General features: G+C 46.5%; 3 protein-coding genes and 1 long non-coding RNA gene across 7 annotated transcripts in view; 3 read left to right on the forward strand and 1 right to left on the reverse strand.

The window, feature by feature from the left end:
- Positions 1-153: 153 nt before the first annotated feature.
- On the forward strand, positions 154-3,947 carry LOC146201584 (heterogeneous nuclear ribonucleoprotein A/B-like). 2 transcript variants are annotated; one of them, XM_084587699.1, is made up of 7 exons: positions 154-404; positions 1,518-1,558; positions 1,630-1,757; positions 2,231-2,383; positions 2,713-2,968; positions 3,079-3,192; positions 3,620-3,947. In XM_084587699.1, the coding sequence occupies exons 1-7, from the start codon at positions 223-225 to the stop codon at positions 3,703-3,705; spliced, it is 960 nt and encodes a 319-aa protein (XP_084443825.1). In that variant the 5' UTR covers positions 154-222; the 3' UTR covers positions 3,706-3,947. The 2 variants fall into 2 exon arrangements, with proteins under 2 accessions (XP_084443825.1, XP_084443824.1); XM_084587698.1 differs by having other exon boundaries at positions 155-404; positions 3,079-3,285.
- On the reverse strand, positions 3,252-25,048 carry LOC146201585 (E3 ubiquitin-protein ligase RNF181-like). 3 transcript variants are annotated; one of them, XM_084587702.1, is made up of 6 exons: positions 24,671-25,028; positions 24,526-24,576; positions 24,379-24,461; positions 21,881-21,990; positions 17,256-17,330; positions 3,252-3,998 (listed from the first exon to the last, which is right to left on the reverse strand). In XM_084587702.1, the coding sequence occupies exons 1-6, from the start codon at positions 24,748-24,750 to the stop codon at positions 3,939-3,941; spliced, it is 459 nt and encodes a 152-aa protein (XP_084443828.1). In that variant the 5' UTR covers positions 24,751-25,028; the 3' UTR covers positions 3,252-3,938. The 3 variants fall into 3 exon arrangements, with proteins under 3 accessions (XP_084443828.1, XP_084443827.1, XP_084443826.1); XM_084587701.1 differs by lacking the exon at positions 3,252-3,998 and adding an exon at positions 4,195-4,412 and having other exon boundaries at positions 24,671-25,048; XM_084587700.1 differs by lacking the exon at positions 3,252-3,998 and having other exon boundaries at positions 16,105-17,330; positions 24,671-25,045.
- Positions 16,105-22,720, forward strand: LOC146201586 (uncharacterized). The gene is made up of 3 exons (XR_014703572.1): positions 16,105-16,201; positions 17,264-17,339; positions 21,890-22,720. It is a non-coding gene; the product is annotated as an uncharacterized LOC146201586 (long non-coding RNA).
- JMJD5 (Jumonji domain containing 5) overlaps positions 24,965-25,271 on the forward strand; it is a 45,650-nt gene continuing 45,343 nt past the window's right edge. The window contains exon 1 of the mRNA XM_084587697.1: positions 24,965-24,983. The gene's annotated coding sequence lies outside the window, so the exon portion shown is untranslated. The remainder of the gene's footprint in view (positions 24,984-25,271) is intronic.

The following is a 25,271-nucleotide window of genomic DNA, read 5'->3' on the forward strand; positions in this document are numbered from 1 at the left end:
TAATTTTCACTAATTTTTACAATTGAATTTCAAACTGACTTTTGATGCCGCACAAAAAAAATAGGAAAAATGCCTTATGGGACGCAAAGTAATTCAACCAATGAGGGGTCTGGTTGGGATCACGTGACTTGTTCCTATATAAGTGTAGGCGCCGCGCCTCGTTACTTCTTTACCGTGCGGGTGTCGTCAGGTTCGTTTGTGTGTCTAGCAGACTAGCTAAATATGGCGGACGGCGATCAGCAAGGGAATTATGGTGAGGGAGATTTTTCTGCTGATGGACAGTACGGAGAGTATAACGACGGCCAGTTCACAGATGGTCAGTACCAGCAAGAAGGCGAAGGCAATGGGCAGACAAATGAAGCCACCCAAAATGGCTCCGACGGGAAGACTAACGAGGACGAGAGGTAAATATCGCTTTGACTTTGGATTTTCCATTTAAAATTTCCTTGCCCTTTAAGTGGTTGTTTTATGCTTGACGTTAAAGTATGCTGTGTGAAATTTGTGTGCTTTACATTTTTGAATACTTGATTTAGCAGCGCTTGTCATACATGGCGTCGGTCGCCCCCCTTTGTTCCCTTTGAGCGGTAGCGCCATTTTGTTTCAATCCACGGTAATCCTTCAGCCTACATTGCCATCGGTGCCCAAAAGCCTGTGCTGACGACGGTTCTGGGTGCTACAAACATGGTTTGCGAGATATTTAAGTAATATTTTGTGTGCGGCCCATTTATTTGTCATAGTAAATGTTGCCGGTATCGATCGGCGTTTCCGCCCGGCGCACCAAGTGTACTCTTGTGATTCTTTGATGCATGCGCGCGCATTTGCTGCACCCTTGTTACTGTTGATCTCGTGTATGCTCATGAATTAACACATAGTGTTAAATTTAATGGATTCTTTGCAGATAATCGGTGCTGCTATCTGGAGGTGTCCCCGAGTAGTGTTAACGTAACGCTCCTTATCGGCCGGAGCGCGGGGGCCCGTGTCTACGGTGTAGGGCTCGCGCTGTGTCACCCATGTCGATGGATGTTAACGCTGCTTTCATTTCCGACAGGTGTGCCCAGCTCATCACACCAGGAACATGATGCGCAGCGCTGGCACAATGGTACATTTGCTGAGTTTCTCCAAACTAAGCAATGTAATTTGTGCTACAACTTCGATGACTTCAAGCGCCTCTAGTTGTGCGCCGAGTGCTTTTTCCTCCCCTTCTCTCCCACATGGAGGATTTGCCGAAGTAGCTCGTCCTTACCACTAAGCAAGATAAAGAAGAGTAAAGCCTCATTTGCAGCGACCCAATTACTAACTGGAATGCCATTCTCTCTTAAGTGTTTCCAACTTGCAGTTGCTGTAAAGCTTCATTTGTTGCTGTAAAGTCTGCTCTCTAAGAGAAGTGAATGTTTGGCTTGTGTGTGGTCCGCAGTGTAATGTAAAGGTAACGTAAGTAGACCCCGTTTTGCTCAGTGTTGTAATCTAGCACGTTCTGCCATGCCAGCATCATGTTGAAACCTAGACCTCCTTTCCAGGAAACTCTTTGTCGGTGGCATCAGCTGGGACACTGATAACAGTAAGTGCTTAGCCGGCAACTGTATGTGCGTTAGCGCGTTCTGGCTGCAACTTATTGTTTGTATCTCGCAGAGGATCTTCGGGAATACTTCTCGAAGTTCGGAGTCGTCGTAGATGTCAACATCAAGACAGACCCCACGACAGGCAAATCCCGAGGCTTTGGCTTCGTCACCTTCAATGCAAAAGACGCGATTGAAGCCGTAAGTGGTCGATTGTCTATACTGGGTTGTGCAGCCTTGCTTGGGAGCACTAGTGTAAGGCCGAGTGCACGTACGCGAAATCTAACGCGATGGCGTCGCGCGATCAGAAATAAGTGTCGCTCGGATCTGGCGAAATAAATTCAGCTTGTTCGCCTGGAAGTGCATGCGCGATCAGCATTGTGATTGTGTATTACCATGCAAGGTTTTCGCATTGTAAGAGTAGTGGTGAATGATAAAACAAAAAATGAGAACACGTGACTACTCTGTATAGTGCAAGTTAACATGTCAGACGCTTAAAATTGATTTTATTTTGCATGTTGTAAAATCGCAAATCTTCCAATTGATTTGTTGCATTTGCGAATAGTTTTGCGGTGTACTATGCCAGCACCAGTTGCTCATATGTTGTCCAGAGCATACCGTGATTTCTTTCGCCGCGTCCTTCACTCACATGTAGCTGTCTTTATAACCTGCAGGTGCTCAAGGCGACACCCCACACGGTAAAGGGCAAGCAGATAGACCCGAAACCTGCAAAGGCGCGCCCCGGCATCAAGAAAATATTTGTTGGTGGATTGGAGTCTGACATGCCAGAAGCCGATATCAAGGCTTACTTTGAAAAGTTTGGCCCCGTGAGTAGAATTCAATACACATTGAGTACCAATTGTGGGATGTGCATAAAGTGCAGTTTTTGTCGCATGGCACAACACATTGTGCCCCCTGCCAGTAGTTCAAAACTGTCTGATCTGGTGTTTAAAAGTAAGGCAGAAGTTCGGAGATATTGTGCTGCGATAGCAAGTTATCTTCGCATGCTTAACTTGCTGCATGCTTGCAAGTTGGTCTGTGCAGTTGGTTTACTTGGCTCTCATTCAGACTAGGCCTCGGTTTGAATGGTGCCAAGTCTTGGCTTTATGCATGGGGAGTGGTGGCATTCGTTTATTTGGCTTTTTTTTGCTTGCAGGTGGAGAACGTGGAGCTGCCATTCGACAAGGCAAAGAACCAGAGGAGGCAGTTCGCCTTTGTGACATTTGAGCGAGAGGACTCAGTGGACCTGGTCTGCCGCGAGCCAAAGCAAAAAATTGGCAACAAGGAGTGCGACATCAAGAAGGCAACACCCAAGCCAGATGCCAGAGGCATGCGTGGTGGATGGGGTGGCGGCTTTGGAGCTGGTGGCCGTGGCGGACGCGGAGGCAGAGGCGGCCGTGGACGAGGAGGCGGTAAGTTAATCCTTAATTAGCCTACATAGTGATGTTCTGATAATGGAGCTGTGGTGCCAGCGGCACTTACATGTTTAATTTACATTCTCGGTTCTACTTCTACCGCACAGGTTACCAGAATCAAGGCTGGGGCAACCAAGGCTACGGAGGTGGCGGTTACGGCGGCGGCGGCTATGGCCAGGGTTATGGTGGCGGATATGGCCAGGGCTACGGTGGTGGCTATGGTAACTACGACTATGGCAGTGGCTATGGCGGAGGCTACGACTACTCCGGGTGGAACTATGGCGGCGGCCAGGGGGGTTACGGAAGTGGATACGGTAGGTAGCTGGGGGTTTGCCGGATGAGATTGTATATTTGCTATTGTTGCCGCCACGTTGCTTGTTTTTTTTTTCCGTCTAGTTGAATAAATGTAGCACCCCCTTGTTTCTTGCCACAGCTGGCGCTTGTGCCTTTTTTTTTTTTGGTGGTGGTAGCAGTGCACAAGCAACTTGTGGTGTAGTCAGTGTTCTTTGCTCCCTAATGTTAACTACTGTTGGGGCCAGTGTTAATGCGCATCGGCAGTTGACAGTGGGGTTATGTGGTTAGCCAGTAGCTACGCAGATATGTTTCCGATCTGATGGCCCCATTAATCTTACTTTCTGTTGTTTGCAGGCCAACAACAGAGTAACTACAACAAGACGCGCCGCGGTGGGGGCGGTGGCGCTGGTGGTGGAGGCTACCACCCCTACAGTCGTTAAACAGGGGAGCATGTAAAAGTGATGACCGGACTCCCAATTGTGCTGCTTCCTCTCATATCCCCTCACATCTCCATGCAAGCAACAAGGACAGATTTTAAGAGCGGCTAGCATCATTCGTCATGTTCAGTGTTCTGCCTGCCCCCCCCCCCCACCCTTCATCAAGGAAAACAACAAAGCCACTGATCTGTACATAGAATGCATTTCTCTTCACTGTTCCAGTAAAGCTGATTTAGTCATCCAAACATGGAGTTGTGTAGTTCTTCAAGGGCCTTTTGGCGCTGCTTCATTCGTTCCTGTAAAAGGGAAGGAAAAGAGCAGTACATGTTAGCAAAAGCGTAGAGCAAGGCTGCTATTGCCTCTGTTCGATGTGCCTTGATACGAGCTCCCACACTTGGCATATTTGTGCCTTTGCCCCCACATTGCTGACTAGACCACAATTGTTGTGTGTTCTACTGCCATGCTGTGTTTACCACTGGTGTCCCTTTCTCACTGCGTGTGGGCTTCGTTGCTTCAAGGCACGTCGGATATCAGCGGTCATTAGAAACTGCATGCATCGCTCCTGCAACTGTTCACAGGATTGCGGGAGGCTCTTACGGAGGTTGAACTGGGTTTAGAGATTGCTTGCTTGGCCCTGGAACGGAAATTCTGCAATCGGACAATGAATGGCTCTGCCTAACGTCCGCACCCTGCACTGTGCTTGGGTGGCCCTGGAATGAAAATCCTGCAATCAGTGTACAAATTTGCCTAGGGCTTTATGCACAACTGTGCTCCATTCTGTTGTTGAATGGCTTCACTTTTCCACCTATATTCTCTACAGGGATTATTGCTGCATTAGATGGTTGCAATTAATACCAATGCAGGGTGTGAAACTTGCAGCGACATCTCTGCCACTTGGCAAGCATTAAACCTGAAAGTCTCCTTGTAAAATAATTTCTTGCAGATTGTGCAAGAGATCTCTAAGAGCAGCAGTACAGGCTGTTCTGCTGCACCTCATTACTTGCTCCCTATTTCTGGTAGACTGCCTGGATCTTGCACTAAATCTGCTACCTGCAAATACCTGAAGCATGTAGAGTTCATACACATGCTTGAGGTTAGGCTTTTCGACATAGTGCAGGGGTTCAGTACATGCTGTGCAGTTGCAAAGTGTGCTCACTTGGTCAGTGTGTGCTGCAGTGGCCTGGCAACTTTCTCAATGTCTACACTATTGCTCATGCTCCCATTATTGCAAAAACCACTGTGATGACATGAATATTCAACCCCTTACTGTACTGGTGCATGCAACTACTGACAAGAGGTCCCCTTGGGGGAGGAGAGGGGGCATTTGGAGTGCCACAAAAGAACTGGCATGTCTGAAGCATTTGCCACCTACCACAGTTATACAAAAGAGCCTCGATGAACTGATTATCTTGAAATGCCCCCAAGTGGGCAAACAAGTTTTGCAGTCCACAGAAGCTCATAATATGAAGAGCTTTGCTACAGTCTCAACTGTGGTACTTGACCATCTTGGCGTATCCCAGGTTTCTATCTTCGTTACTTTTCTCCTTCAAGCCAACTAGTGTCATGGTTGCACTAATTTGCAAAATTGTATGCTGAATGCAATATTTTTTGTTTGTTGCTTAAACCAGCAACACTCCATCAATGAGGGTGCAGCACATTTAACTGCTGTGCCTTCAGCATGCATCGTGTAATGGCCATTCTCAGTAGTGTGGCATTATTTTAGTTAATAAGGGCAATGAACTTGCTAACCTGTGCTGTGGTTCTTAGCCAGGTAAGAATTGCTAGGGCCGAATCACGCAAGGATACCACTAACAGTCGCTAACCTGTCAATCAGCCCCCACTTCTACTGGTCGATGGCTCCACCAGTAGGAACCATCCAGTTGGAGTGGGCTGACCCAAATTGCACTTTCTAGTACATCGAGTAGCCCACACCCCGGCATAACTCTTATGCAAACTTATTGGTTTGTCACGAAGTGGTGAATTTTGTAATGGTGCATAGCTCAGATTCTGATATCATTTGCTTTGTGGAGCTGCAAACGCATGCATTTGATATAACCTCAATTCTTTTGAGTCTAGGAAGCATTTCTTGTCCTACGGCTGAAGCAAGCTGTTGGTGAGCGGACACACACACTGAATTTTCTAACTCAAAAGTTTTGGCAAAACTGCATGATGTGAAACTTGTTGGTATGTAGGTTGTAATTTTTTTTTCAGTCGCTTCAGTTCAGATGCCTTAGCGCTGTTATATCACAACTAGACCATGCATTTTCCGGTGTTTACTTTTGAGAATATTCGCAGCTTTTTGCCGTTCATTTCATTTTTGAAAATGGTGTTTTTCACCTAGTTGTGCAGATTAAATGCTGAAAGCTATTATCGCCAAAAAGTTTTCCTATATATACAGAAGGGGCCGTAGAAAAAAGAAACCCAACAGCTTACTGTCTGTGGTACACATGCTGTGTAAAGTTGGTTCAGTAACAGACTGCCACAACAATGGGCCCTTGGCAAAACTGCATGTCAGCTTTGCTGCATGAACCCCTTAACCATGGTAGGGTAAGGTGCATCGCTGAATACTACTATAACCTGATGCCATGCACAAACCAACAATGGACGTGGCCATTATTGTCATAATAGATGTCTCCTGCATTGCACCAAATTTTTTCCTCCTAAACAGGTATGGGTTGCTGTGCAGAGAAGCTGAGTTTCAGAGCTTTGTAAAAGGTTCATCTGGGCTAGTTGCACGCAGTTAGGCTGCAGAACAACGAAGCGACGATAGCAAAGCTGAAACTTCAGTTAATATTTTTCCTGTCTGAAATCTTCATGCACTAATGTCTTTTTGGAGTGCGCGAATTTTTCTTGCAAGCTCCCTTATCGATTTGATTAACCATGTGGATGTTGGGCCACCTGTTAACTACAAGTCAAAGTGGGCACTGCGCTGGATGCTAATAAGCATCTTGTTTGAGTACCTTAAAGAATGGTGTAAAATCTCTGCAAGCTACATTCCTAATCCTCGTCTCCGAAGTTCATAGGCTGTCTGCATGGCAGTGACCAGCTGGTTCCCGATTAAACTTCTTATCCAGGACAAGAAATGCCACACCGGGGAGAGGACATGCCACATATAGATTCTTCACGTGCGGCTTGGTCATAACCTCGAGAAATGAGATGTCACCTTGAAAGGCCATTTTGAGAAGTATTTTTGCAAATATCCTAGTGTCTCCACGAGTGCTTTAAGCTTTTCTCTGCTCTCTATTATGGCATCAATTCGGCAGAAATGCTTAGCTGTACAACTAAATGCCTGAAAAATAAAGCCGTCGTGGAGAGCTCTGTAAAAAGCTTTTTCTTTTTTCTTTTAGGCGCGATATGCGATAGCGTTGAACTTGAGTCGCAGTTTGACAGCTCTTCAGGACAAGTTGTGCAGTACTGTCTGTCGCAATGGCTAATCCTTTTGTCCATAAGCCTGGCCAAATCTGAGGTCTTTGCTCAGATTCATATTCACCGCTCATATACTCATTGCTACTCGGGCTGCATTGAGGAAATTTTGTTCCTCGCGGGTCAGGAGCCTAAAAAGTAACAGTAGTACAAAATGGTAAGGATTAAAACCAGCGGAAAAACGCAGACAAAGAGAGAAGCACACAACGCTGGACTAACAACTGAGTTTATTGCAAAGATTCTGTCAGTTTCTTAGCAATAAACTGTGTTGTTAGTCCAGCGTTGTGTTGTGTGCTTCTCTCTTTGTCTGCGTCTTTCCGCTGGTTTTAATCCTTACCAATATGTACCAACTGGCACAGCTCTCCACTGTACTAAATAGTACAAAAGAATATCAATGAAAAATTAAATAAAAATAACCATACAGTAATAAAAATCGACAAAAATGCATCATTTTTTTGTATCTTTTTTTTTTTTTCTTTCAACTTTTTTTTTTTCTGGTGGTCAATTTCACTGTATGAACAGTGTGTTGATGTGTGAGTATTTTAATTCATTTTTTGGTGGCAGGTCAACACCGGGATGATTCTTTATTTCTTAGGTTTTGCTCTTGTTAAGCTGGTTTTTCTTTTCTGCTGTGTGCTTTATTCTTTAACAATGCATGTAATCCCACTCCTGCCTACGGCCTTCTGTGAAGGCTGGCAGTATTTCTGAAATAAGTTAATAAAATTCCCACACACTGCTCTGGCCCGAGATGGCCGTCTCCTCAGAATGGCTTGGAGAGAGCTACCAAAAGGGCACAACGATAATACGACAGTCGCTTGTTCTCAAAACAAAGGAAAAATAAAGTATATTTGGAGATGCGCCTCGCTATTGAAGGCAGCTGGAATACGTCCGAAGTTTGCGCAGATTAAAGATGCCAGTGGCTATTTTCGTTTCTATAAAGAATGCGTACTATCTGAATACAAGTCGTTTTGGTTGAAAAACGAGCTTGATGGCAAACATGACTCGTGAAGCTTGCACACACTTTCCGAACACGTGCTGAAATGAGAAATCTCTAACCGGCAAGCCACATCATGTAGCTCTGCGGTCCGGATGCTTGAAACCCCTGCTGTAGGTGATAGGCTGCGCCTACAGCGCTATTCGAAAGATGAAATGATGCTGCCATGCGGAAATGTTCTTGTTGACATGGCTTTAAAATATTTCCTGTATTGTTATGAGTGCCTTCTGAGCGTTTGAAAAAGAAAGTAGCGACAAGTTTTTTTTGGCAAAAACGGCAGCCTCCTAACATGCCTGAAAACCGGTGAATTTTGGTTTTAACAGATTCCATGTAAACCCCTGTAAGCGGATGCTTATGGGGTTTTGGGGGTTAAAACCGGAAAGTAGACGGCAGTCATAACAGAACAGAAGTGTGTAAAAAACAAGTTGGGTATGGTCTGCTGCCACCAGCTTTTTTGTTTAAGGGAGAAACTGCTGTCCACTGTCTTTAATTAATAAGAACGGAACTATAGCAAAATGCTATGTCAGAATTTTCTTTTCAATTGTTCATGGATGTGAGGGTGACAGTACAGAATTGCAGGCTGTGGAAGAAGGCTGCTGGGGCAGTTATGCTCATTGGAGAATAAAAAACTTTGCAAGCCCACTCCTCCTCTGTTGAGTGAAGCATCAAGCAAAAGATGGACATTCCTCAAAGGGCTTGTGATACTGTGTCTCACTTTACTCAGAAAGATGGTGGCAAGGAATGTTTTGCACAAATATTTTTTGGCTAAAGCTTGCAGTGGTTAGAGCGATCTTAAAAAATGTGCTGATACAGCAGTGTTTAATTTTTTATGCTCCCGGCACTGCATAAAGACTCACTTGTGCCAATGACAAAGAAAGGGAAGCGTCTGTGAGATGCAAATAAATTTTTGTAGCTCGAAGCTTTGCTACAGCATTTTACTGCACCAGCTTTTCAACCATTGCTACGTGGAACGTTTGTACATTAAAATTTCACCTGTCAGCTTGCTGTGATTGCAGGTTTGCTATAGCTGTTACAAATATTTGTTCTGGCAGCAGAAGAGCATTTAAAGATATTGGAAAGCAGAAGCAGACTCCGGAAGGGGAGAGACGAGAATTTTGTCTCAAGAAAAAGGTAAAGCTAAGAAATAAGTGCAATGTTCACGAAATGCAGATTAAACAAACAAGAACTCTTGAGACTGCGCATGTGCCTGGTACTGGCAGAGTCAATTAGCATTTAGTCCAGCTACATAATGCAATAGATATTTGTGATTCACAGGAAGTAGCCCATAAAGCACTGATGTGCATATGTACATTGTCCCCAGGGGCCAAGGGATGAGAGAGAATTAAAGGTGGTTCCGTGAGGTGAAGCCTTCACTAGTAGAACTCGTATCTGGGATAGTCAAAAAGGTGGTCGGTGAGATCTGCCTGATGCCTGCATGCATAGCTTTGGGCAACTTTTCTTCCGAAGCAGACACCATACAAGAGCATTTTTAGTTCAATTTATTTTGGAATGCATGATGTGGTGACCGAGCAGTTTGTGTTTGTTTATGGTTTAACGTCCCAAAGCGATTCAGGCTATGAGAGACGCGGGGGTACCTAGCAGTTTTGACCTAAACAATGAAAACATCACTGCTGCCACAACAACTGGGCGATTTCCTTTATTCATAAAACACCTTAGACACTAGGTTAAAGCAGGGTGCGTACTTCAAGCAGATAAACATCGGCACATAAATATAACTGACAACGGTAGTCGGCTTGACCACGGCCACTCATGGAAGCCCTTCCACAGCCTTTGCGGTGCGATGAGTCACACCAACCGTGCTTCCATTGAGTGGCTGAGGCGGGGCCTTTAGTGACAGCGTTGAGTTATATAATTCTACTGTTACTGTACATGGAGCAAATGAAAACGTTTTTTGAAACTTCTGGAAAAAAAAAGACAAAGTTGCCACTTTTTGTGATGCTGTGCGGCTCCACACTAATGTATTTTTTTTTATTTTTTTTCACATTGTGTAGCAAGCTAAGTGAATAACAGTTCTCGAAAAGTGTGAATGTATTAAGAGCAACTTCTGAAAAAAAATTAGTTGACTGCACAATTTATTCTTCGGGGGGGTTTAGTTAAAGGGATTTAATAGTAACTCAAATCATCAAAATTTGTGTGTGCCTGAAGAAAAGAAAACGTATGGTCCCCACAAATAGTAAGCATGAAGCCGTGCAGCACAATGACTAGTCCTGTTTGCTGAATAGTCACTACTTCTGCCCAGTTTTTCTCTTCTGGTGTGATTGTTATCTTACAAGAAGAAAGTTACGGATTATTACACACAAGCGCGGCCAACAGCCATTTAATACCAGCCCTAGAACCATCCTGCATGTGGACTCGCCAAAGACATATTAGTGGAACATAGCTATTCTGCCAGCTTTTGTCCTGGAAAGAACATGCGAGTCACTGCAGCTTTCTAGAAGACAGACATCTTGGCTATCTTCATCTTGCATTAAAGAAGTACAGTTGAATCCCGCTATAACGAAATTCACGGTGCACGAAAAAAAATTCGTTCTCGCGGAACTTCGTTATCGCAAAAATTTGACGTGAAACGCAGAAAGAATTGCCCAAGCAGCAGCAAAGGCGTTTAATGCCAAAAATCTGTAAGCTTGGTTTGCTTACGCTTCACGGCGAGCAACGCCGTCACGCGATTTTCGCACTCGGTCAGCAAACCCATTGCAACATCGTCGTCTCGGACAGCAACGAAATTCCTGATGACATCAAAAGCGTCCATCACCTGTACGGCGGTTGCCGCAGCCGGCGCTTCCTGTACGTCGTCGTCTTCTTCATCGAAAGAGTCCTTATCATTCCAGGCAGCTTTTATGATCTGCTCATCACTCACATCTTCGTGAACAACAACACAAGCGTCAGCGCCGATGTATTCGTCGAGCTCGAGATTAGGCGGCACGGTTCCTATTTCTCCCAGCGTTTTCCAGGCGGCCGCGATCCCCGGAGCCGGTGACGCCTCTTCGTCGTCGTCTGTAACGCCTGGTGTTAGGCCAGCAGAGTGTACGGGTCGACCTTCGGCAAATCCGGCGTGCCTGAAACAGTTCACAATTACTGAGCGCCCCAGTGTGCTCCAGGCAGCAGACATAATCTGCAGTGCCACGTACAAGTCCACCTTCGTGTCTCGGCCGGTTTCAGTGTTAAAAAGCAGCCGCTGAATTAACCTCCCGCGGTAAGCGCGCTTCAGGCTAAGAATCACGCCCTGATCGAGAGGCTGTAAGACAGACGTGCAATTGGGAGGGAAAAACCTCAGCTCCGTGTTAGTGAGCTTGACTTCGTCGGAGTGATGCGCTGAACAATTGTCCAAAAGCAAGCAAACTTTACGGCCCTGCCGCTTCATGTCGCGGTCGAATGCCATCATCCACTCGGTGAAAATAGCGCGGGTCATCCATGACTTGTTGTTCGCCTTGTACTGCACAGGTAGGCTACGAGTTCCCTTAAAACAGCGCGGCTTGGCACTTTTGCCTATGACTAACGGCGGACGCTTGTCCGAGCCATCCATGTTTGTGCAAAGCAGCACTGTGATGCGTTTTTTGCTGTGTTTGCCGCCGTGACAGCGCTGCCCCTTGAAGTCGAGCGTCCTAGCCGGCAACATCTCGTAGAATAGCCCGGTCTCGTCGGCGTTGTAAATGTCTGCAGGCGCGAAGTTGCTTAAAATTCCGGCCATGTTACTCGCCTTCCAAGCAGCTGCTCCGTCCACGTCTGCTGACATTGACTCGCCGCACAACGCTTTTCCAACGATGTTATGGCGGGCCTTGAAACGGTTTAGCCAGCCAATGCTGGCTTTAAAATCATCAATGCCAAGTAGGCATGCATAGTTCAAGGCTTTCTGCTGGACGATGCTTCCGGACAGGGGGACGTTGCTGGCTCGTGCTTCCACAAACCACGCATGCACTGCTTTGTCCAACTCTTCATGGAGGGGCCGCGTCACCTTTTTGTGCTTCGAGGATGTGCCTGAAGCAAGTGCCATTCTCACGCTGTCCTTATTGCCTAGAATCGTTGACAGCGAACTTGCAGGAATTCCGAAGTCTTCAGCAATTGCCGCTTTCTTCCTTCCGCTTTCTGCTTGGGCGATTATTTGAGCTTTTTGCTCAAGGGAAAGAGTTTTGCGTTTTTTCACTTGCGTTGCCATCGTGTCCTGCGGATGAAAACTCGTCGTTGTCGAAGAGAAAGGCAGCGAGTGAACAACGCGACCACGACACAAAGCCAAAATGGCGGAACTGCAATCACGTGATTTCATGCTTAATGTGGCTTTGGATTTGACTTGGACTTCTCGCCAATAAAACTAGTTTCGGTTTCGATTTTGAACGCGAAAATTTCGTTGAAGCGGAAACGCTCTGCAAAAATGGTTCGTTGTGCAGAGAAATTTAGGCCATTAATTCTTATAGGATACTCGCGGGGAATAAAAAATTATTCGTTGTCGCGGAAATTTCGTTGTGGCGGTATTCGTTGTGGCGCGATTCAACTGTAACACCTTGGCAGCCTGTTAGAATCTGGCAACCATTCCTTTCTGCACCATATGGAGGGCGCAAAAATGGGCAGAGCTGAGCACGGAACTTGCAAAGCACCAGATTGACGTTTTCGCAGTGGCAGAAACTCATCTGCGGGAAGTAGAGACTCCCCCTCGAGTCGATGGATACGGGTGGGAGGGCTGTAACCGCCAAGGGTCGGAACGCCAAGGGGGAGGAGTAGGGTGTTTCTGGGCGGAGCCTGGCAGGTGGAGTCGCACCAGGCAGTCGTGCCAGGAGCACATGTGGTTAGCTGGAGCGATAGGAGGTAGATCAGTGGCGTTGGCAGTGGTATACATGCGCTCGGGCGGGGCTGTAGAGTACAACGAGGGTCTGTACGAGTGCCTAACGCAGGACATACGAGCGCTTCGAGCGCACTCGGAACTCGTGATAGTCGGGGACTTTAATGCTCACATCGAGGACCTCGACGGGCACACAGACGCAAACGGCAGGCGGCTGTTAAAGTTGGTGGAAGGGGAGCGGCTTGTCATGGTGAACGGCTCGGGCAAATGCGAGGGGCGTACAACCTGGGCGTGCAGGGACATGCAGTCGTGCATTGATTTCTGCCTGATGACAGAAAGGCTCTACGAGGAGCTAGAGCGAATGGTCGTCGATGAGGAGGGCGAAGGAAATTTGGGGAGCGACCACAATCGGTTGCGCCTGCGGTTTGGGCACGTGCACCGGAGACGGGAACGGCCCCAGAAGTCAGCACAAGGGCGGCTTAGCGAGTCCGAGCTGCGAAAGATAGCAGAGGGCCTGGAGGCAAGAGTGGAGTTCTTAGACTCCTACGACGCGATGATAGGAGAGATGGCGGGACAGCTCACGGCATGCAGGGGGCGTACCAGAGGCCATCATAGGGCGAAAGCTTGGTGGAGTCCAGAGGTGGCGGCGGCCATACTCCGGCGTCGAGCGGCGAGTAGAATACACCGCCAAGCTGTCAAGGGGCAGGACAAGGAGGCCATTGCCAATGCGTGGGACTTTTATAGGACCCGGAAGCAGCGGCTTTGATCCAGTCGCGGCTCCACATCTTTAATCGCAAGATGATGGATGAGCTTCGAGCGGCGGGCCGGCAGGCGCCTCAGCGTTTTTGGCGCTGGGTTAAGGAGACAGGGCAGACCCAGAGCCCAGCAGCGTTGAAAGCGGCCCCAGGGGGCGAGGCGGTTACAGGGCCGGCCTGTGTCCCAATCCTGGAGAAGTGGTGGTGCATGATGCAGGGGCCGACGGTGGACACGGAGCTCGAAGGAAGAGAGATGAGAGAGCCCCGAAGACAGTTAGCAGAAGACCTTGCAGCAGACCTTCGTGCAGCACCTACGGATCGGGAGTGGGACCGGGCAATGAAGAGGGTGGAGGCCAGGACCGCAATGGGGTGCGATGGCATCCCCATGAGCCTGATCAAGGCACTGGGGCCAAAGGCGCAGTCAAAGTTGAAAGACTCCGTCGCAGAGGTGCTGGAGGATGCAAAGATCCCGGAGGACTGGAGACTGACTAGAATAAAGCCGCTGTATAAGGGGACCGGGGACAAAGAGTGCCTGGACAGCTACAGGCCAATAGCAGTGACCCCGGTACTGTACAGAGTGGCCGCACAGGTGGCAAAGGCCCGTTTGCAAGCGTGGGCAGAGAGAAATGGGGCTCTTGGGGAGCTCCAAAATGGTTTCCGGGCGGGACGGCGCATTGAGGACAATTTATTTGTCCTCACACAGTGCATAGAAATAGCACAGCAAACGGGAAACCCACTCTTCGTGGCGTTCCTGGACATCGCTAAGGCGTATGATAATGTGGACCGAGCCGTATTGTGGAGCATCCTGCGGGGTTTTGGCCTTGAGGAGTCCAGCATCGAGCTACTGCAAGAGCTGTACGCCGATGTCAGAGCGTGCGTGGAGTGGGCAGGTCAGAGGACTAGCTTATTGGAGAGCCCGAAGGGGCTACGACAGGGATGTCCGCTGTCACCACTGCTGTTCATGTTGTACGTCGCAGGGGTCACGGAGCAGCTGGAGGTGTCTGGGCACGGATGTCGGTTTGAGCATCTGGATGCCGGGGTGAAGGTCGAGCGACGTATACCAGCGCTGGTGTATGCCGATGATTTTGCGGTCCTCGCAGGGACACCAGAAGAGCTACAGAGACTACTGGACATTTGTGCTGCGGGAATGAGCGAGCGTCGACTGAAGTTCAGCCCAGCAAAGTGTGTAGTGATGGCATGGGGCGAAAGGGACAAGCTGAGCGGGCACAGGTGGGAACTTCAGGGAAATCAGATAGAGAGGGTGGATTCCGCCAAATACCTCGGCGTCCGGTTGTCGGCAGGGGCAAACTACCTCGGGCAACACGAGAGGGAAATGCGGGGGAAAACGGCACGCTGTAGGGGTATGTTGGGCCGTCGGTCGCTCTGGGCGTTTAACCGCTACGAGGTCACGAGAGCCCTATGGAAAATGGTGGCGGTGCCAGCGCTAACATACTCAAATGCAGTTCTGTGCATCTCCGCCGGCACCCGGGAGTTTCTTGAGCGACAGCAGAGGGCAGTCGGCCGGGTGGCTTTAGGGGTGCCCAAACACATAGCGGTGGAGGGAATCCAGGGCGAGGTCGGATGGTCCTCTTTCTCAGCGAGAGAGGCGGCGGCCAAAGTAAAATATGAGGACCGACTGATGCGCCTCCCGGCAAGTAACCTGGCACATCAGACGCTAATCCACCTGGTGTATGCTGGAATAGCAACGAAGTGGACAAGGCGGCTAGCGAGGCTGCAGAGACGGTACCATCTGCCAACAGTTTGCCTCTCGGATGTACCGGCGGTGAGCCAGGGGAAGAAGCTCAAGCTGAAAGTGAAGGAAGCTGAGACAGCTGAGTGGATGCGCAGGGCAAAGGAGAACTCATCCCTGGCATTGTACAGCGCGCAGAAGACAGGGATTAGTCCTGAACCATGGTATGACAACTCCGTGGGGAGCGGGCTACTGGCTGAAGCCAGGTGTGGAGCCTTGAGGACGCGGCAGTGGCGATCTAGGTTCACTAGCAAGTGCGTATCCGACTGCGCCCTCTGCGGAGCGGAGGAGGAAACTGTGGAGCACGTGATACTTGGATGTGTTGCGATTTCTCCCGCCCCTCGCACGGCGTCGCTGCCGGTCGCCCTTGGCTTCGCAGGCAATACGGCTGACACGGCAGAGGGAAGCACCGACGGGGCCGCGGCGTCACATGAAGAGGGGAGCGGAGTGTTATCACTTGGTGCAGTCGTGGAATGTACGAAGAGACGCCTGGAGTTCTGGTGGACACGAGGAGCAGTGCAGCCAGAGCGGCGTAAAGACGTAGAGTGAACTAACATCTGTACTCTCCTTTTTCCTTTTTTTTGGTGTGTGTGTGTGTGTCTTTTTTTTTTCTGGTCAGATCCCACTGGGTGATCGCCCGTTCAAAAGGGTACGACCATATCGCCATCGCCATCGCCATCGCCTTTCAACATACTTCCGGAGGAGCATTATTTGTTGACACAACCAGCAGGGACTGTACACCTTAGATTTGCCAAAGCTAATTGGATATTATTGAAGTTTGTAATGTAATTTCATTCTTCTCATCCTCATGATTGGCTCACGGTCTAAGTGCTTAGCCTTGGTGCGTAGCCCAGAGCTGCCCGGAGCATGCAGTTTGGTTTTTGTAGAGAAGCCACAAGCTGAAGGCTTCTCTTCCTGCTGCATACTCGGAGCTAGTTATCGTGCTGCTTCGCCCCATTGTTCGCTTGTTTGACAAGCGACCTTCATGAAATGTACAAGTGATGGCTAGGAGTGTCAGAGGGACCAGAAGTCTTTGACCTTTAACACAAGTCAACTTTGAACATCCATACACATTGCTTTTCAACAAGGGTATAATGATGTGGTTGGATTATGGCAGGATAATGCAATGGCCACAACTGCGGAAAGAAATTATTTATAGCTGCTGTAGTATGTTTCCACGTCAGCTAAAAGCAGTGTGTTCAACACCACTATAAGGTACACAACGCACTAAAACTTGCATTCTGCCATCCACAAATTTGTTGCCAAGCAAGCACATTTGTTTATTATATGAGCAATTGTCATATGCACATTGCCAGACATGTTATTTCTTCCGTTGAGATCAATTCTGCATTAAATGTGCTGGACACATGCCACGCTTGCATCAGTGTCAAGATACTGAAACGACCTGCTTGGAATGCGTCAGCTCTGAAATGTTGATTTAGCTAGTCTGTTGGGTTTGGAGGCGGCTTTAATAGTGGACAAGCTTTTGCACAGGCAGAATGCAACTCTCTCCAATAGTCCCTGCAGTTCTGGGGTGTGATATGCTGTCTACCTTGTTTCCTTTACAAGTGGTCTCATTACTGCATATAAAGCGTAGCTTTATTGTAGGACAAGAGCTGGTCTTCTACATCACACTGTGAACCAGTTAATTCTAACAAAGAACTTTGCTATTTATTCCTGCTTTTAGAGATTTTAAAAATTCTTAACCTACACATTAGTTCTAGTATATATTGGTAACCAACTACAATATTGGATGTCACAACAATCCTTTGCAACGCTACTTCCAACACGCTGAGGATTTCGGCAGCTGAACAGCTCAAAGCAATGAAGTTGTCTTGCCTTTTCAGCCTTCAGTGCCTCGTAGTTCGGATCATCCGTAGGCAGCTCATGACGACACATTGGACAGGTGTTCACCTGCACATGGTAGGTGAGAGCACTTTTGTAGAAGCACTTAACCTAATAATACTAAACAGAGCACAGTTTCACAGCTGCTTATCCAAACTTCTCCTTTCAATGTTGTCACACGTGAGTACATAATGTATACAGGAAATATTTTTGTCCAGGCAACAATTGATGGAAAGGTAGGTAACAAAGCATTTTATCAGTCATTAGGTTGATTGCGAACTTGCTGCTTTTTCTCTGAGTGCTCCATCTAGCAATGATTTCTTTAGTTCAGGTTAATTTAGCATCATTCGTATTGCGATAAAGTGCATTTTTTGTACCAACTAGCAAATACAGGAAATACTTCGGAGTGGCCCTATGTTGTTCGCCATTTTCTTGCACACATTTTGCCACCAGTACTATTGTTGTTTCTTGCGAATTTTAAGGGCCATGCACCTTTGAGAGAGAAAATAATTCCACAAATCTCTGGGGTGTTAGTTTCGCAAATCTTGGTAATTTAATGTTGCAGTTTCAAACTATTTTGGCAGTAAGAAATTTTGTACATGCTAGTAAAAAAATTATCCATTGCTGTGTTTTAGTGGAAAACTGAACAGATTTGGTTTCTTGAGGCAAAAATATACTACTTAAACAGAAAAATGTTTTGAATCAAAATGATAAATGATGCCCGAGATGGTTGCGCTGGTGTTCCTTCACCTTTACACTTCCACCTAAAGTCCACACCCGCGCTTCAGGCATAGTTTTTGTAGTCTTGCACATCAGCTAAATTCTTTCACATGAGCTTCATTACGTGTTAAGACCAATTTATCAGTTATCCTGTACTGAAGTTGACAGTCTTTTCAGAAGAAGCTACGGCACAGATAATTTTTAAAACATACACAATTATTCACAGTGTAAGGCTACATATTTCATATTGGCCAGATGTAACCAGAAGGAAATGAGATTAAACTCTGTGAAGGAGATTTCGGGCGAATTCCATTCATTAAAGCACACTATATGGCTGATAGACTACATCAAAGTGCATTTAGCACAGTAATGCTCACGTACAGATGCACACAACATGATGTGCAACATGTTGCCGCTCAACTAACCGAGGTTTCTGCTTCAGTGCACCTTCACAGAGAATACCAAACTTGCTCAAACATTTAAGGTACTACAGTCGAACCCGGATATATCGAACTCGAAGGGGATCGCGAAATAGTTCGATATACCGATAATTCGACATACAGAAATCAGCTTGACACCACTTGCGGTTGTGAAAAATGATACTGTATTTGTCGCATAATCAGCCCACTCACCATAATGAACCCACTTCCCCGAGAATTTGAAAAAAAAAACAAAAAGCGTTCAATGGCGCATCTTTTGTACCGACCGTCGCATCCACAGCTAATTATTGGCAGCGCATCAAGATGCTATACAGGGATAGCGTCACGGCATGTATCTTTTGACTATACTTTTGATGTTAGCTCCTGCAGTGGCAGAGAACGAACTTGGTTTGTGCTCGTGATGGCTTGATTGCGCAAGTCTGGTTCGATTTATAACGTCACACTTGTGGGCCGAGTTCATTGCCACAAAATAATTAGAAAACGTGATAGCTGCAGATGCCGTTTGGCTGACTGCGTGCTTTCGTTGATGCATATAGATGTGAGAATGAACTACTCTCGAAAGAAAAGGAAAAAAAAAAAAATCCTGCCGCTTCTTAGCGGCCGCAGGCGCCACAGCTTACGCTGCGCCGTATGTTCAGCACGACGGCAAGTATGAACAACTCCCGCAAAAAGAAAAAAGAACTAAGAACTGCCGCTTCGTAGCGACCACCGTAGCTAACACATGATCAGCACGACGACACGAGATGTACATCGCATGTCAGCCGTTGCCCGCAGAGCGTTCACAACACACACTAGAGAAAGCGTTTCTGAGCTGGCTTTTCTGCGTATGCATAGTGCATGTTGCTGTGAACGAAGACCGGGAAAAAGAGAGGAAGGAGAGAAATAAAGCTGGGCAGAAGAGTGGACACATCCATGCGCTTCGCTCTATCGTGTTTTTCTCCTCTCCCGAACACCACGGCTTCATTAGTTCCCTGTCGTTTCTTCACGCACATGGCTTGTAAACGTCACGTGTTGGTGCGTGGCAGCGATCACTGCAGATACGCGCTTTGGAGAAAGGGCGCGGTGCTTCCCTAAACCAGCTGTCGCCATACTGTGCTTTCTCATTACTTCCGCACGTGGCTTGAAAACATCACACCGCAAACGACCGAGGGTGATGCGATTGTCTTTGGGAAAGGCACACTGCACTGTCCAATGCGTGATGCATGGTGTATAGTTCAATATATCAAACGACCGGTGAAGTTGAGTTCGATATACGACGCAGCTTTCCTATACTTTTACATGGGATTTTCAAGGGGATATTCCGCGAGTTCGATATAACCAGAATTCGAAATATCCGGGTTCGACTGTATACCTTTCCATTGACTGTTAAATGGATAACTGTCCACCACCGCTGCCTCACGTTGCTTTTTGAACTCAGGTCTTGCGACATTTGATACACTGCTGCCTATACCTGTATACTGGGTGCTTCACTTAGCAGTGCCGAGTGATATTCACTGTGACAGTACACTCATACAGATATGCCATGATCGCTCGGATAGCGTGCAAAGTGTATGACAGCTAGTGTTATCGTCAGTACAATAGAAAAAATTTATATTTACCTATCTTCTCACTCAGATGACCCAGAAATGTGCTAAGGTATGTAAATAAATTGGAAGGATGGATCTAACTAGGCATGTTTGGCCCCGGGGGCCCTTGGCTTACGACTGTTAGGAGGAGGAAAGGCAGGGAGGTTAACCGGTAAAGGAACTGGTTTGCTACCCTGTTGCGACTGTTAAATGCATACTAAAGAAGTAGGGGAGAACTTCAAACCAGCGTATTTCACTGCTGTGGCCTTGACTAGATACAAGGGACAACTTGAAGTCTACACCACAAGTGACGTGGTTTATCACGTCATAGAAATGTTTTTGTGAGCACTTCTTTGAGTATTTTTTTTTTTTTGCAGGTCACAGGACTAATTATATACATACTGAGTGTTTCACCTAACTTGAACCAAGGGTTTAAGAAGGGTAGGGCACTGGAGTTGTCTGAAACCAATGACATTGTTTGCCATCATGTAGTGCTCCTCAGAATATTTTTTGTGTTGCACATAATTAGTTACTGAACTAAAATAAATTATGCAAAATATTCAATATTCAGTTTAGGGCCAAGTGCCCTTCATTACGTTGTAGAGAAGGTTCAGACCCAGTTTCTTCTACTAATGTACCTCCAACACCGTCACTTTTTCCAGCATTTCAAGAAAGCCCACAAAATATGAAAAAAAAAAAAAAATCGAAATGAACGATTGACGCCAGCTGTTGCATTTTTCCATATTTCACGGGCTGTCTTCAAATGCAAAAAAAAAAAAAAAAAAAAAAAACATCAACAAAAAACATCCATGTTGAAGGTATGTTGGTAAAAAAATCTGGACAGGTTGTTTCTAAACCACCTCCAAAACTTGATTAAACTCACTTGGCCCAAAACTGAACTATAACAAAGATTCTGCATAATTCATCTCAGCTAATTGGCTAATTGACCAGGCTCTGAGGAGTGCTACATCATGACAAATGATATGCTATGAGATTTGCCACTTTTTTTTTTCATCATCAGTGCAAGTGAGTGAAGCATCCTGTATATATATCACACGAGAGGATGCCTTTCACTCAAAGGAACTTTAAAGAGCAAGTATAAAAATGTCCTCCAAAGCACACAGATGCCAATGAAAAATTTATTGCAGCTTGTGATGTATATCTTTATACCTGACACTGGAGCGATGTGGAGTTTTCATTTCAGCACAGTCTATTTCAAACTGCTCATTTGGAGTAATTTCTATGGGCAACCCTGCACTTGCTATGCCACTAAAGTCGCCTATCTTGGTATCTACTTTGGAAGGATGAAAGAAGTGGCAGGCTCATTTATGGTAATTTTAGTCAGTTCAAAATGGGGTCATTGAATGTGGTTTCTAGTCAGCCATTTAACAGACCTTTTACTAACAATATTTGGCATGCAGTTTTTGTGTCACGCCAAACATCACCTTAGGCAGGCCTGGAGCCTAGGTTTGGTCACCTATTTCTCTGGTGTTTAAAAATCATCTATTTTGTACACAGTGAATATAGGGTGCTCTCACAAATAAAAATGAATGAGGTCATCTTGTTCAAATGCCATCGGAGTAGTCCTTTAGGATCACAACTCTTTCCATACACTGCAAATTTCACCACATTCCTGTGGCTTTCTGATTTATTATGAAAATATTAGTAATATTAGTCTCTGAAATCTGATCCTAGAGCATGCCAACAAATCCCTCTTCCTGCACTGTGGTTTTTCCAAATGTTCTGGTTTTTCCAAATAGAACATCAGACACCTGCTGTCTTTCCAAAAACCATGCTTCTGAGTACATGCAGGCATTACTATTGCCACATTCCGCTAGTCTCTATGAAAATAAGCTACACACTGAAATTGTTTGCTTCAAATGTATATACACACCACTTGCAGCCATGGAAGAATGCAGTCATCATGGAATAAGTGGCAGCATGGCAGTTCCGTCACAACTTCTTCATGGCCATATTTCTTCAAGCAGATGGAGCAACTTTTGTCTGCATAGACACAAACACTTGATGTTAATCTCATTCACTCTTATTTCACCTATGTCCACTGAATACATATTTACGTATAAATCTAGAAGCATAGCTATGGGGTGGGAGGTGCTGTTTAAGGTCAAGAACCCCCCGACCCCCTTCCTACTCAATCTCATATAGAAACTGTGCTGTTTTTCACATCCTTCCTTCACGATCCAGGCAATTCTTAATATCCTTCCCCTGTAATATGCTGTGGTTATGGTAAGAGCACACTTCATATCAGTTCAATGCATTTTTTTTTCCAATTGTCCAGCCCACCATGTGCGTTTTGAATTGTGATGGAGAATAGCAACCTATGATGGCTGAAAAAGTATTGCAGAGTTAACAAGCCTCTACAATTATCACTGTTACTTTGAGTCGATGGAGTATGACCCTCTCCATATGTTTAAATGACGCAGTCTATAATACTGCCAAGCTTTTAGTTGACTGAAATATGTAGGAAAATGAAGTTTGACCTTCATACTTTCATATGCTCTCTGTGATATTAGGGAACCCAATGAAATGAATGATCATAGTATGCATCTGCAATTCTGGTAAGCACTACACTGCTGCTGGTGATACTCATCTTGTAAGTTCTCAATTGTGTTTAAACAGAATTGTCACTCCAGTCGAAGTGTGATTGCAGAATGTGTGAGTCGACTGCTGTCGCTGAAGTTCAGCCAATAAACAGTTTGCTTTATAACAGTCATCCTCAAATTGTAATGTGATAATATACTTGAAATTATGGCAGTCTGCATGTGATGCCATTTTTTTCAGTTTTGGCTTGCATTTATCTACTGGCTTCAAAGCCACTGATTTGACGCCAAGCCTACCTTAGTAAATGCCCTGTATCTTCATGTGCACAGCTTTATGAACCAATGCACACACTGTAGGATCCGGAAGTATGCATGCACATTATGGCATTGGTGAAATAAACTCGGAAGCAAGCATGTATAGACTTACTCTCCATCTCACCACTGAACACAACTCTGGTCTCTCCTCCCGTATAACATGTGTATGCACACATATGGACATGGAGAGCTGCTGTCCCACTTCAGTATTTATATGGACCCTAGGTAATGACTGAACCCCCTCCCCCCCCTCCACACACACAAAAATTAGGGGAAATTAAGAAAAAGTGTGGGTCATGTGGGACAAACCTGTACTGTTCTACGCGGGGTCCCTTCTCATGTTCGTGTTGAGTTGGAAGCCCTTTATTAAATAGGAGGGCTCATGACCATGGATGGGGTAAGTGGGATAGAGAGTATTTAGTGTTTGGAGGGGTCGCCAGTCATCTCTCATTGCTCTGATAAGGTCACTGAGGGAGCCATACTTGGCAAATAATATTTGCATGGCACTGCCGTAGTGGTGCAGTGGTTAAGGCACTCTACTGCTGTGACCAAGGATGCGGAATCGAATCCCACCACAGTGGCCGCTTTTCGATGGAAGCGAAAAGCAAAGCGCCCATGTGCTGTTTGATATCAGTGCACGTGAAAGAACCTCACGTGGTATAAATTTCCGGAACCCTCCACTACGGCATCTCTCATAGCCTGAGTCGCTTTGGGATGTTAAAGCCCCATAAATCACACCAAGACAATATTTGTCCGTTAGAGTCCATTGCTAGAAGGGAACCGGTAGGCTTCGACCTCGGAGCACCCAGAAGAAAAGGCATGGCAATCCCAGAAATCCGAGAGAAAATGGGATATGCCGCCGCATGCCAGAGTAGTGCAGTGCAGGCATGTAATCATTTCCTCTGTGTAGAGACACCAGTGAGCCATAATATGTGGTGTGTAAGCCGTATGGATGAGGAGCTTATTCATGAACACCTGCTAACATCGGGTGAAGTGGATCTTGCATGTAAAAGGTGGACCAGGTGTGGCCACCCAGCATGCGATGCAGATTGATGCTGCGTACAGTGCATAAGGACAAGAGAAGGGATTTGTTGCCTGCCTAAGGCCCAAGGTCGAGTGAGGATGAAGCAGGGGAAGGGGGGGTTAATACATAATATATGCTTTGTCCATCCCATGAACCATGCTTCCATGTCTGTGGGGTTTAACGTCTCAAAGTTACTTGGCCTATGTGGAAGGCTCTAGGTAACGTCGACCGCCTTTTTCTTCCATGCACGCCAGCAAACAGTATGTTTCTGTCCGCGAATGTACGTTCTAAGGATGCATGATCAGCGAGAACGACTCACGTGAATGCTGGCCGTGCTGAATATTGCAGAGATGCACGCATCCGGTCGGTGGTTATACACTGGCGCAAGCATGCAGCGCTGTCACTACTGACAAATGCCGTGCGGACCCTAGCTAGATTGTGCCTGTATACCTCGATCATGCATGTTATAGACAGGGAAAATAATTACTTTACCAGCTTCTTTCACAGGTACTCGTTTCAGCGACTGCACGGCTTGTTTAGATGCTGGCGGCTTGTGCGGTTCGTCAGGAAACACCCTAGAATGAGAGGACCCGTGCATATAATTCGTACCGCAGAGCTCTTACTGCAGCTTATGCTTACCTGTGGTACTCCGCATCGAAGGTGGCTCTAAATCCACCGTCAATAAGCAGCCTAGAACAAAAAGAGGAAAAGGTAAAGGCTTGGACCTGCAAAGTTGTGCAAGTCATCGAGCTGTACGTTCGAATACGCATAAAGTAGTGCGCACCTTGCCAAATGGAGCCAATGGTTAGGTTGCTCGCCAGGGCCCAGTGGCTCGCAGTCGTGTTCATCGAAATACGATGCCATTATCAGCAGCTGCCGGAGGTCTTTAACTAGGAAGGAATTTTAGCGAACGCAACGGCTGACGGCTCGACGGGCGGAGGAAGCTGAGGAAGCGTCGAGGCGTCTGCTGCAGCGTACGCGCGTGCCGCGAGGATTGCGAGGAGGCGGATAGCACTGTTCCCCTTTCTCGACTTCCTTGTCGTCACCTTGTCATTAACGCATGATTAACGTGTTTTTTTGTGTATGTGCGCGTGTGTGTAAGTGCATATGGATCATTTTGCCTTACATGATTCGTCGTGTTTGCTCGTCTTTGAGTTTGTTTAATCTCGAGTAGTTTTAGTTTTTGTTCACAGGTGGTTCCAGGGGTTTTTGTTCCGCCACATGGAGAAAGAAAAATTCCCCTTTTCCGAGCGGTTCTAATGGTTATAACCCAACGTTTGCACGCAAGTTTTAGCCCCCCACTTTTTCCTTTTTTTTTTTTTTTTCCCGTATAGAACGATTTTGGAGACCACATAACTGACTTAACCTCATCGGCATCGACAGCT

Source organism: Amblyomma maculatum, chromosome 1 (genome assembly GCF_055883805.1).
Source record: "Amblyomma maculatum isolate TAMU_Amacu chromosome 1, ASM5588380v1, whole genome shotgun sequence".
Lineage (NCBI taxonomy): Eukaryota > Metazoa > Arthropoda > Arachnida > Ixodida > Ixodidae > Amblyomma > Amblyomma maculatum.

Excerpts from the sequence above, each read along its gene's own strand:
- LOC146201585 (XM_084587700.1), bottom strand. The coding sequence starts at position 24,750 with ATGGCATCGTATTTCGATGAACACGACTGCGAGCCACTGGGCCCTGGC. Across the intron at positions 21,991-24,378 it reads AGTACCTGTGAAAGAAGCTG|ACAAAAGTTGCTCCATCTGC; the intron begins GTAAAGTAATTA and ends GTGTCTATGCAG. Across the intron at positions 17,331-21,880 it reads TTCTTCCATGGCTGCAAGTG|GTGAACACCTGTCCAATGTG; the intron begins GTGTGTATATAC and ends TACCATGTGCAG.
- LOC146201584 (XM_084587698.1), top strand. The coding sequence starts at position 223 with ATGGCGGACGGCGATCAGCAAGGGAATTATGGTGAGGGAGATTTTTCT. Across the intron at positions 2,384-2,712 it reads ACTTTGAAAAGTTTGGCCCC|GTGGAGAACGTGGAGCTGCC; the intron begins GTGAGTAGAATT and ends TTTTGCTTGCAG. Across the intron at positions 2,969-3,078 it reads CGGCCGTGGACGAGGAGGCG|GTTACCAGAATCAAGGCTGG; the intron begins GTAAGTTAATCC and ends TCTACCGCACAG.